Source organism: Gigantopelta aegis, chromosome 10 (assembly GCF_016097555.1).
Source record: "Gigantopelta aegis isolate Gae_Host chromosome 10, Gae_host_genome, whole genome shotgun sequence".
Lineage (NCBI taxonomy): Eukaryota > Metazoa > Mollusca > Gastropoda > Neomphalida > Peltospiridae > Gigantopelta > Gigantopelta aegis.
This window is the reverse complement of record NC_054708.1, coordinates 8,782,434-8,795,060: the sequence shown is the minus strand read 5'-3', so window position 1 is coordinate 8,795,060 and position 12,627 is coordinate 8,782,434. Positions and strand designations below refer to the sequence as shown.

Below are 12,627 nucleotides of genomic sequence, written 5' to 3'. Positions count from 1 at the left end.
ACTGGGATAAAAAAAAAACCCAGGAGATTTGCCCAAAAAACAGGAGATTCACAGTACTCAATAAATAAAGACGTAAAACATTGTTTCACATATAAACACCCAATTTTATAGCAACATACAGCAATGTTTTTTTACAAGCACATAGAAATACAGAATTTTTCCAACATACAAAACCCAAGTTTATTGCAACATACAACATACAAATTAAATAACATCTTACAGCCATGTGTTTCTTTTACAAGTACATACTTAAAATGTAGACCAGAAATCAATAACAATTTAATAGGTTTTCATAAAAAGACAATATTTCCAACAATGTTTCATGTTTTTCTTTTTACAGCTTTATATACATCACTGTTCTGAGTGTCCTGTTTACAAATGCGTATCATTTTATTGTTTTGTAGCCGATTTAGCAGATGCTAATGTTTTTTCACTAAATGTTGATTCATAGCAACGGCTTGTGCTGTTTACTTTACAGCTGAGAAGACCGCACAACGTGGAATTGTCCAATTCTGAACGCCTTTCTGTCTTGATTTTCCTAACAGTGGAGAATATTCTCTCTCTGTCAGCATTAGAATTTTGAATAGTAGACAGCATGAGCTCCAGTGTCGAAAGTTCTTTAAATCTGAGAGACCCATCCATCACAGTCAGTTTTCCCAGACGCAGCCAGTATTTGTCACACCATTTTATAAACTCCATGTGTTTTTACAACAATATATTCCACAAGTCTCACTTCGGAAACGTTAAACAGTCGGGACAATTCGGCCTTGTACATTGTCGGAAACCGAAATTAGCCGAAGTTTTCCGAATGAAAAAAAAAGGCAGAATTACTTCCCTTATGTTATTTTTGGCGAAACTGGGTCGAATTTTGTTTATGCTTACAAAAATGTCATTTAACAGGAGACAGGATATTTGATCAAATACCGGGAGACTCCCGCGGAATCCGGGAGGGTTGACAGGTCTGATAGTGTCAAGTTGATTACTGTGTTATTTTGTCATAGTATTACAAGTGATGATCGGCAACAACAATGTTGGTTGGAACTTCAATGTGCAAGTCAACCCTGACCAGCAGCGACCAATGTGGGCAGAATATTATTGTAGTTATTTTAATTATTTCTAATCTTTTGTCTATTTCAGATTTTATCGTGGGAGCAGGAAAACCGGCGTCGACGTGTGAAATACAACCCGGTGTTACAGACTGATAACAGTGTGCATGTGGTCGGGGTCGAGATACAGGAGAAGAGGACACGCTTCTCGCTGTCACACGACCAGGAGTCGCTCGGTAACACAGCACATAGGTTCTCAGAAAACATGTTTAACATCTCTATCATTCACCTCACTGTCACACGACCAGGAGTCTCCCGGTAACACATCACATAGGTTCTCAGAAACCATGTTTAACATCTCTCTCATTCACCTTCTCACTGTCACACGACCAGGAGTCTCCCGGTAACTCAGCACATAGGTCCTCAGAAACCATGTTTAACATCTCTCTCATTCACCTTCTCACTGTCACACGACCAGGAGTCTCTCGGTAACACATCACATAGGTTCTCAGAAACCATGTTTAACATCTCTCTCATTCACTTTCTCACTGTCACACGACCAGGAGTCTCTCGGTAACACAGCACATAGGTCCTCAGAAACCATGTTTAACATCTCTCTCATTCACCTTCTCACTGTCATACGACCAGGAGTCTCTCGATAACACATCACATAGGTTCTCAGAAACCATGTTTAACATCTCTCTCATTCACCTTCTCATTGTCACACGACCAGGAGTCTCTTGGTAACACAGCACATAGGTCTTCAGAAACCATGTTTAACATCTCTCTCATTCACGTTCTCATTGTCACACGACCAGGAGTCTCTTGGTAACACAGTACATAGGTCTTCAGAAACCATGTTTAACATCTCTCTCATTCACCTTCTCATTGTCACACGACCAGGAGTCTCTCAGTAACACATCACATAGGTCCTCAGAAACCATGTGTAACATCTCTCTCATTCACCTTCTCACTGTCACACGACCAGGAGTCTCTCGGTAACACATCACATAGGTTCTCAGAAACCATGTTTAACATCTCTCTCATTCACCTTCTCATTGTCATACGACCAGGAGTCTCTCGATAACACATCACATAGGTTCTCAGAAACCATGTTTAACATCTCTCTCATTCACCTTCTCACTGTCACACGACCAGGAGTCTCTCGGTAACACATCACATAGGTCCTCAGAAACCATGTTTAACATCTCTCTCATTCACCTTCTCATTGTCACACGACCAGGAGTCTCTCGGTAACACATCACATAGGTTCTCAGAAACCATGTTTAACATCTCTCTCATTCACCTTCTCATTGTCACACGACCAGGAGTTTCTCGGTAACACAGTACATAGGTCCTCAGAAACCATGTTTAACATCTCTCTCATTCACCTTCTCATTGTCACACGACCAGGAGTCTCTCGGTAACACTTCACATAGGTCCTCAGAAACCATGTTTAACATCTCTCTCATTCACCTTCTCACTGTCACACGACCAGGAGTCTCTCGATAACACATCACATAGGTTCTCAGAAACCATGTTTAACATCTCTCTCATTCACCTTTGACTGTAGTTTTTAAATATTTTGGTTTTATTTAGAAGTCTGTTAGAATGAATGAATGAATGTTTAACGACACCCCAGCACGAAAAATACATCGGCTATTGGGTGTCAAACTATGGTAATGCAAATAAATAAAGTGATGATCAACATCAATATAAAAATTCAAGACTTAAACAAAACAAAAAAACAGTGTAAAGAACTGTGCAAAAACACAAATATCACTGAATTTTACTCAAAACTTCAATTTTATGCTGTATTGGCCATTCTCAAAGAGAATGTTACACCCCTGCACCACGGTGAGGTTACAGCACACGCAGGGGAAGTCTGTTAGAAGGTAGCTCTTGTTTTCCAGGACTTTTGTTTTCCAGCTGCCTTCTGACAATGTTTCAGTCATCTACTTTTGTCTGTAGTTTTAAAATATTTCAGTTTCATCATTGTTTAATGTTAACATACTCTTAGTGAAATTGATTTGCTCATTAGATGGCAGTTGTTGTAGGAGTAATAGGGCAATTGCAGTGGTTGTGTTACTAAAGACACTTTTAACATTTTTAGGTAATACCAGTGATTACCAGGAAGCGATTTCAGAAGCAGCTTCAAGTCATTCGTTCGACCAGGACAACGACTTGGAGAATGACATCAATGATAACTTCTCTGACATGATGTCTGCCAACGTGAGTGGTCGTGGTTCCCCGAGCATCAGTGGGCGTGACACACCCCTGTCTCAGGTGGGCAGTGTGGAGGAGAGACCCCCCACTGAACTGCCCGTGCCCGTACCGGAGACCGTGAGGAAACAAAACAGGGAGGATGTCACAGAGCGATTTGGAAAGTTCGAGATCAAAGCCGAATTAGAAAATATGCTAAGTATGTAGGAGGTTATTTCACCCAGCTTCTGTTTGTACTGTAATTCGGCCGGTCTGTTTGTTTATTATATAGGTTAATAGATTTAATTAAACCTTCAAATATTTGTTAAAAAGATGTGCTTAAAAAACTTTAAAATCTACACATAAGACTTTAATAAAATCTTGCCGTACAAATAGCCCTTTTTTGTTTTGTTTGTAAATCCATTTTTCCCCATTAAAATCAAATACATGTACTTCAAATAATATCATAAAAAAACATCAGCTCCCGTTTTGCGAAGCAATCTTAATGCTAAAGTCACTTTAAATACCTAAGCTATCTTAGGCACTTAAGGTAATTTTAGTGCAAAGCTAGTTTTGTAAATCAGGGCCCTGGACTATATTATTGTAATGCCATAAAGAGCTCAGAACTCATTGGAGTTGTTATTGTACAGAGGATGACACCAAGTCGACAGTCAGCGACACGTGGAGTACCGACGTTCTGGCGAGCGACTCGGAACCTCCGGAACAAAACCAGCTGGAACGACTCGAAGAGGTGGCTGAAGACATCGTCAGACCGTTTCTGCTTGTGAGAGAACCACTGGGAGAAAACCCTTTTGTAAGTGTTTACTGAGTTAATCCGTAGGTATGATGTTTTGAAACCATATCTACCTGTCAGGGAATATCTCGGGGGTGGGGGGGGGGGGGGTGGGGGGGGTGGGGGGGGGGGAGGGGGGGGGGGGGGGGGGGGAACGATTGCAGATTTAATCCTTAGATACAGATATTTTGAGACTTTTTACTTGTCGGAGAAGCACTGGGGGAAAAACCTGTTTTTGTTTTCTAATTTAACTCTTAGATAAAGATATTGTACAACCGTATTTACTTAGTACTTGTCAGCAGACCACTTGAAGAAAACCCTTTTGTAAGTGATTGCTGATTTAACTCTGTCAGAACTTTTCTGCTGGTCAGAGAACGTTTTAGAGAAATAACTGAGCAACAGCAGTTTTGTTTGTTTCAACCTCTCTTTTTGTACACTGAGTGATGGAGATGGAGAATGATTGTATTGTGAAATACAGTGGTTTTGATACCCTGTATCAGGTACATATTATAGTATAGTATAGATAGCAGTATTTTGAGGATGCCTATTATTTAAACCATGAAATACATGGATAACCTCAGTGTAATAGAATTTAATGAGTACCTTCCTTTTCCACAGCTATGGAGAGAGAAGTTAACAGAAGTAATTGAAACTAAGGATGAGGAATGACAATATTATTTACTTAATTTTGCTTTAGCATGGCAGTAATTCTGTGCATATCTATAGACTGTGATGTGTGTTTTGTGTGTTTCAGCCTGGACCCGTGTCTGAGATCTCAGAAACGGCCAGTGAGTCTGCGTGGAGCACCGACGTTCTGGCCAGTGACACGGATGACAAGCAGTCCGAGTTACTCACCGACTTGGAACAGGTTCGCACTTCGTTGGTTTTACGTCACCAAGGCCTGTGCTTATAAAACTAGAGTACAGACTCAATCTCTAATGACATCACACGCATACAATATGTTGTCATGACATTACTGTCTCAGACTCTAATAGAGTCTCCAGTCTAGACTCTAAAAGGCTTATAAGCACCAGGCCTGATCCATTTTACATTCATTGTTGTGGGCCGTCCATCACCCATGCATTTCACATTTTCAAATTCATATCTAAAACTACTTTACACCAATTCCAACCAAATTTTGTGGGAAGCTTCCTTGGCACACAAGAAACAAATTCTGACCCCCCTCCTCCCCCCCCCCCCCCCCCCCCCCCCCCCCAGCACAATGGATGGGAAGTGTGGAATCCAAATGGACCAAAATTAAGCCAGTTTAAAAATAAATAAATCTATAGTTATATAGAGAAATGCATTTAAACTCTTATTTCTTCTCCAAGTTTTTAATTAATTACCATTTCCAGATTTGATGAGTAGAAATTTGATTTCCAAAGATGAAATTTAAGTAATGTAAGCTTCATTTGACAAAATAGTTTACAATGGTTAAAAAGTAGAATCTGTGCTTGTTAATATTATGTTGAATCAACAAGTTTTAAATGTGTCTGTTCTTTTGTTTGTAATATCTAATTAGCTAATGCTAATTTGTTTTTTTATTGTGTTTTCAAGTCTGCTTGTTATTGCTGACTTTTTACAATACTGAATTGTGTTAACTTTCAGGAGGAAATGACTAACATTATGGAGAGGTCAGATTTGGACAGTATGGAAGAAACCCCATTAGCATCAGGTGGGTGAGCCAACAACTTGACCATTTAATTTTGTTTTCCCTTTTAAAGGGGCTGTATCAAAGTTGCATAATGGCCCAAATTATTTATCAATTTTTGTTTCCAAATATAAAGATTACAGTTTGAACAACACACCTATAAAATAAATCACAACAAAATAATTTAATTTACTAGCAGACTGAAAAACTAAATTACTGGAAAAATTTTAGAGGGTAACTGACAATTTAAGTGCACAATGTTATGGTTAATGCACGCACAATTTCCACCCAGAATGCTTTGAGGACAAATAATTGTTTATTGTTTTAACATATATATTTTTGTCAAGAAGGTTGTCCATAACTAATCAAGCCCTTTGGGAGCTTGATTTGAATGCTTGCTGTAAACCTAACTCCTGGGGGGAAAAACGGGCTTTTGCCAGCACAGTTAATTTTTGTATGTGATCTACAGAGGGGACAGAAAAAAAATCCTAGCTCATTTTAAACATTTCAAGCATTTGTTGAAACAAATAATTTAACATTATTTAAATACAGTATAATTTTCTTATAGATTTTTCTGTGTGAACTAACTAATGTGGTTTTCCAGTATTTTTGTGTGTGAACTAACTAATGTAGTTTTCCAGTATTTCCCTCTGACTGAATGTATGTATTTGACTGTTGTCTGTAGGTGGCCACAGCCCGACAGGTGACCGAGACATGGAGGGTCTGGGCGCAGAAGGTGGACGTGGTGCTGAATGTGTGCGCTGCATGGAATTAACCAAACTCAAGAGTGATAACTCCCTCGGCCCAGACGAAGAAGAGGTTTTTACCGATGAACCACACGAGAGATGTGTTAGCTCCATCATAGAGAACTTTCAGCAAATCAGCCCATCTTCTCTCCAGGAAAGACACTTGTCGGACTCACTGAAAGCTGCAGAGGGCCGAGTTAAGTCTGTTCTGTTAACTCTTGACCCTCACAGTACAGAAGAGCATAACAAGGGAGACAATCTGCGCTTGCCAAAGGAAGTTAAAAATGTGGGTGCACGACCGAAGGAGTTTGTAAGGAAACCAAAGTACATAAAGCACCATCGCGGCTACAGTGCAGACAAGGTAGCTGCGTGGGCCAGGACTAATGGACCTGATGTTCCGGCCACCAGTGATTTAGCCGATATGAATAGTATTGACACCGATGACAGTGCCAAGGATGATTTCCACGTTTCCCAGACTGAGATCGTCAACACAGGGGAGGTCTCCAAGGAGAGCGACACCGATGAAGGGATTGTCATGTCGGTTGATGTGGAGTCAGTCACCGAGGGAATAGAGTCACTGAAGGTAACCGAGCAACAGAACACCAATCTGGGTCAGGTGAGATTGTCAGCAGCTCTGAGCATGTTTGACCCACTGTCTCCCGAGATGAACGAGGTTCCTCCCCTGACTGTCGGTGGCCAGGCTCCCAGACTTTCAACAATGACGACAACACCAGCCCTCACCCCGACCCGCCTCTTCTCTGAGTCGAACGATCCCGCACAACGAACAAAGAGTGAGATACTCATTTCCATATCCAAGTCCGAGGATGTCCAGAGTTTTGTCCGTAAGAGTCACCCTGACATCACCATTGAGACACTGCATGCCTCCAGTCTGAGAAGGGACAGTTCTGACAGCAGCCACTCGGCCTCATCGTTACATCTCAATGACGGGGTTACCAAGGATTCCAGTGGAGATAATGTCTCGCAGAAGTCCAGCGGTGACAGTGTATCCATGAAGTCAGATGAGAAGGTACGGCAGACTTGTTATGGTAAACTTGAGTGGGAATTAGTTTGTGGTAGAACAGCAAGGTGGTGTAATTATTAAGTCATGGAGTGACCAATAGGTGCAGGGTTTGCAATGCAATAAAAATTCCAACTTAAAGTGAACTTACCAGCTCGGTGTTCAATATCAGTTATATATTTGAATTTGACATGCGTTATTCTTATTAAACAATATTTTGAAGATGAAGCAAAATCTAAAAAAAACTTGTACTCGTTGTTACAATATTTGTCACAATTATGAATTAAATACTAGTCTGGCAGCATACATGTATTTTCAAAGCCATCTTTGTGCTAGCATAACGTAAAACTGTTGGGGCTGTGATGGTTTTATGATATCATAGCATTAAGATAGCTTCAAAAATATAGGGCCTAGTTCTTGTGGCCACTTAGGATGTTAGTACTGTCTTTTCATTTAGGGAATATTAAACAGTGACTTTTATATATGACTAGGAGTTTTCTGAAAATGATGAACGGTCAAATGGGAAAAGTGGAAAGAAAGGATTTTTCAAGAGCGTCCGAGACAAGATCAACAAAGGTTTGTAATTAATTGTTGTTTACACATTAGCAAATTACTTTATAACAGTGAATTGTCAGATAATAAGATCTAATAGAAAATATTAATTATTTTATGATACATTAGGCCTAGTAAAAAGTACTGAATATTGTGGACATAGCTTAAAATATCAAGTATGAACATATTTGACTTTGGTTGATCCCATGCATCTGAATTAGTTCCATAAATGTGGAGAATGATGTTATAGTTAAAAAAGGAAATGTATGTCTTAGTTTTTCAAGCTAGAAAGAAAGAAATGTTTCATTTAATGACAAACACTCAACGTCTTTTATTAACAAGTATGTACACGTATAGCATCGGACAGTTTTTCACATTTCAGTCTAAATAATGACAAACACTCAACGTCTTTTATTAACAAGTATGTACACGTATAGCATCGGACAGTTTTTCACATTTCAGTCTAAATAATGACAAACCCTCAACATCTTTTATTAACAAGTATGTACACGTATAGCATCGGACAGTTTTTCACATTTCAGTCTAAATAATGACAAACACTCAACATCTTTTATTAACAAGTATGTACACGTATAGCATCGGACAGTTTTTCACGTTTCAGTCTAAATGAAGATCTGTTACAAATGTTTTATCACACTATAAATTGTTTTTCAAATTCTGTCATGATTTTATAATACCTTTCTGTCTTGAACATTCACCAACACTTTTTGTCTTTCCTAGTATTCTATCAGTTTATCTGGTTCATATGTTTTGCAGGTATAAAGAGAAGAACAATTAAGAATGAATCAGACCTAACAGGTGAGTCCTTGCTTGGTGCTTAGTGTAGCTTTGATGATCAGGGCTTTGACTGGCATGTGTTGGGTCGTCCCTCTGGCATGTAACTTGAGGAACAAGGCCTAGAGCCTCAGTGTGTTCACAGGCGTCAAAATAAGTCGAGAACAGTTGTTCAGGGCATAATTCACAAAGTTCTCTTAGGCTCTGCTAGACAACAAAGCATCCTCTTTGCAAGTATTTTAACATTGCACTGTGGGATCACAAAGTGGCGAGAGTTTACTGAATTAGGCCCCAGGTTACCAGGAGGTTACCATGTGTCAAGAAAGTCAAGAATGGTACTTAGTTCTCACAAAATCTTATTAAATTAAAAATAATACACCAAAATGTTGATTAGTTAAGTGTTATTTAGATACACATACAGTATCAGTGCAGTGAGAACAGTGAATTGAATGAGTAACACCGTATCAGTAGAGTGAGAACAGTGAATTGAATGAGCAACACAGTATCGGTGCAGTGAGAACAGTGAATTGAAAGAGTAACACAGTACCAGTGCAGTGAGAACAGTGAATTGAATGAGTAACACAGTATCAGTGCAGTGAGAACTGAATTAAATGTATAACACAATATCAGTGCAGTGAGAACAGTGAATTGAATGAGTAACTATCAGTGCAGTGAGAACAGTGAATTGAATGAGTAATACAGTATCAGAACAGTGAGAACAGTGAATTGAATGAGTAACAGTGTCAGAACAGTGAATTGAATGAGTAACACAGTACCAGAACAGTGAGAACAGTGAATTGCATGAGTAACACAATATCTGAACAGTGAATTGAATGAGTAACAGTATCAGTACAGTGAGAACAGTGAATTGCATGAGTAACACAGTATCAGAACAGTGAGAACAGTGAATTGAATGAGTAACACAGTATTAGTGCAGTGAGAACAGTGAATTGAATGAGTAACACAGTATCAGTACAGTGAGAACAGTGAATTAAATGAGTAACACAGTATCAGAACAGTAAGAACAGTGAATTGAATGTATAACACAATATCAGTGCAGTGAGAATAGTGAATTGAATGAGTAACACCGTATCAGTAGAGTGAGAACAGTGAATTGAATGAGTAACACAGTATCGGTGCAGTGAGAACAGTGAATTGAATGAGTAACACAGTACCAGTGCAGTGAGAACAGTGAATTGAATGAGTAACAGTATCAGTACAGTGAGAACAGTGAATTGCATGAGTAACACAGTATCAGAACAGTGAATTGAATGAGTAACACATAATCAGTGCAGTGAGAACAGTGAATTGAATGGGTAACACAGTATCAGTACAGTGAGAACAGTGAATTGAATGAGTAACACAGTACCAGAACAGTGAGAACAGTGAATTGAATGAGTAACACAATACCAGAACAGTGAATTGAATGAGTCAGAACAGTGAATTGAATGAGTAACACAGTACCAGTGCAGTGAGAACAGTGAATTAAATGAGTAACAGTATCAGTGCAGTAGGAACAGTGAATTGAATGAGTAACACAGTTTCAGAACAGTGAGAACAGTGAATTGAATGAGTAACAGTATCAGTACAGTGAGTACAGTGAATTGCATGAGTAACACAGTATCAGAACAGTGAGAACAGTGAATTGAATGAGTAACACAGTACCAGTGCAGTGAGAACAGAATTGAATCAGTAACACAGTACCAGTGCAGTGAGAACAGTGAATTGAATTAATAACACAATATCCGTACAGTGAATTGAATGAGTAACACAGTATCAGAACAGTGAGAACAGTGAATTAAATGAGTAACACAGTATCAGAACAGTGAGAACAGTGAATTGAATGTATAACACAATATCAGTGCAGTGAGAACAGTGAATTGAATGAGTAACAGTATCAGTGCAGTGAGAACAGTGAATTGAATGAGTAACACAGTACCAGTGCAGTGAGAACAGTGAATTGAATGAGTAACACAGTATCAGTGTGTTTTGGAATGGATTTTATAATTATAATATTAATAATGGTAATACAAATGTATGGTAACCTATATACTGGGTCTGTATTTTGTGATCACCTCTACATGGGTTTCCAGACACCTTGCTTATATCGATGCCTGTGTTCGTGATCTTTTAAAGTTGGAGGCTGTTTGAGAAAACATGCCAGCTATTTCTACTGATACCAGTGAAATGTAAAATTGTTTGTATTCAGGACAAATAGGTGACGTTTTTTCACTGAACACAGTGAGATGTATAATTGTTTGTATGACAAGTTAGTGGCTATTTCTACTGACCGTAGTGAAACGTAAAATTGTTCGTGTGACAAGTAGGCAGCTATTTCTACTGACCGTAGTAAAATGTATAATTGTTTGTGTGACAAGTAGGTGACTTTCTTTCACTGAACACAATGAGGTGTATAATTTGTAAGTATGAATAGTAGCTGCCTACTAATAAATATTCTGGAGTCTTGTACATCACAAAATGCAGAGGTACATTAATCTCAACAGCCAAAAGACCTAGTACACACAGTGTTGAACAAGGCCTTGGATTAACCTTGACAGTGTTATGTATATAAAAACTTGTGGACATATTTAAAAGCACAATCGAGTATTAAATCTTACATAATTTGCTTTCCTTTATTTAAACATTGCTGGTGCATTTGATTTGCTATCTATACTGAAATTATTAAAGACAATGGAGTTTACAAAGCCTGTTTTTGATTTACACATGTGTATCTACGTACATGCACACCGCTTAAACACATGCATAACTACGTACATGCACACTGCTTAAACACATGCGTAACTACGTACATGCACACCGCTTAAACACATGCATAACTACGTACATGCACACTGCTTAAACACATGCGTAACTACATACATGCACACTGTGTAACTACATACATGCACACCGCTTAAACACGTGCAACTACATACATGCACACCGCTTAAACACATGTGTAACTACGTACATGCACACCGCTTAAACACATGTGTAACTACGTACATGCACACCGCTTAAACACATGTGTAACTACGTACATGCACACCGCTTAAACACATGTGTAACTACGTACATGCACACCGCTTAAACACATGTGTAACTACGTACATGCACACCGCTTAAACACATGTGTAACTACGTACATGCACACCGCTTAAACACATGTGTAACTACGTACATGCACACCGCTTAAACACATGTGTAACTACGTACATGCACACCGCTTAAACACATGTGTAACTACGTACATGCACACCGTGTAACTATATACATGCACACTGCTTAAATACATGCGTGTAATAAAAACAGACTTCGTAAATTGGGCCCAATATGTGTATGTTGGTCTGGGTTCACAGGAGTTGGTTAATTAATGCTTTTAGTGTATGCATGTATGTAGATATGCGATACAGCGTGTTAATGCTAAATGGTATGTGTCAAATAGAATAGTATTTTGGTAGTGGAAATGGAGCATTTAGTGTGGTATGTTATTTAAAGACCTGATGCACAATTTAAGCTGGATGACAAAATATATTAGAAACTTGGCTAATTTGGTCAGAAAATGTTACTACATTGTACTACATTGAATTAGTTTAACAAAATTAAGATTCTTTAACCTTCCTACTACTGGATTAATTTTTGACAAAAACAACATTGAGGGGATATAAATTTATAACTTTTACTCACATATTTTCACTTAAATTTTTAATTTTCTACATGACGTTGAGAGAGATATCTCACCTGCAGTAGTGTGAAGGTTAAAGAAATATAATCTGTACACCTTGGCTTATTGACAAATTTATCATGGGAGGTAACAAAACAAA

The 12,627-nt window shown here is 38.6% G+C and overlaps 1 protein-coding gene across 1 annotated transcript in view; it reads left to right on the top strand.

Annotated features, from left to right (window-relative positions):
- LOC121384198 (GTPase-activating protein and VPS9 domain-containing protein 1-like) overlaps positions 1-12,627 on the top strand; it is a 46,102-nt gene that overhangs the window by 18,473 nt on the left and 15,002 nt on the right. The window contains exons 6-13 of the mRNA XM_041514472.1: positions 1,138-1,282; positions 3,160-3,468; positions 3,899-4,062; positions 4,796-4,909; positions 5,650-5,716; positions 6,378-7,465; positions 7,948-8,032; positions 8,786-8,827. Coding sequence (XP_041370406.1) covers positions 1,138-1,282; positions 3,160-3,468; positions 3,899-4,062; positions 4,796-4,909; positions 5,650-5,716; positions 6,378-7,465; positions 7,948-8,032; positions 8,786-8,827 — 2,014 coding nt within the window. The remainder of the gene's footprint in view (positions 1-1,137; positions 1,283-3,159; positions 3,469-3,898; positions 4,063-4,795; positions 4,910-5,649; positions 5,717-6,377; positions 7,466-7,947; positions 8,033-8,785; positions 8,828-12,627) is intronic.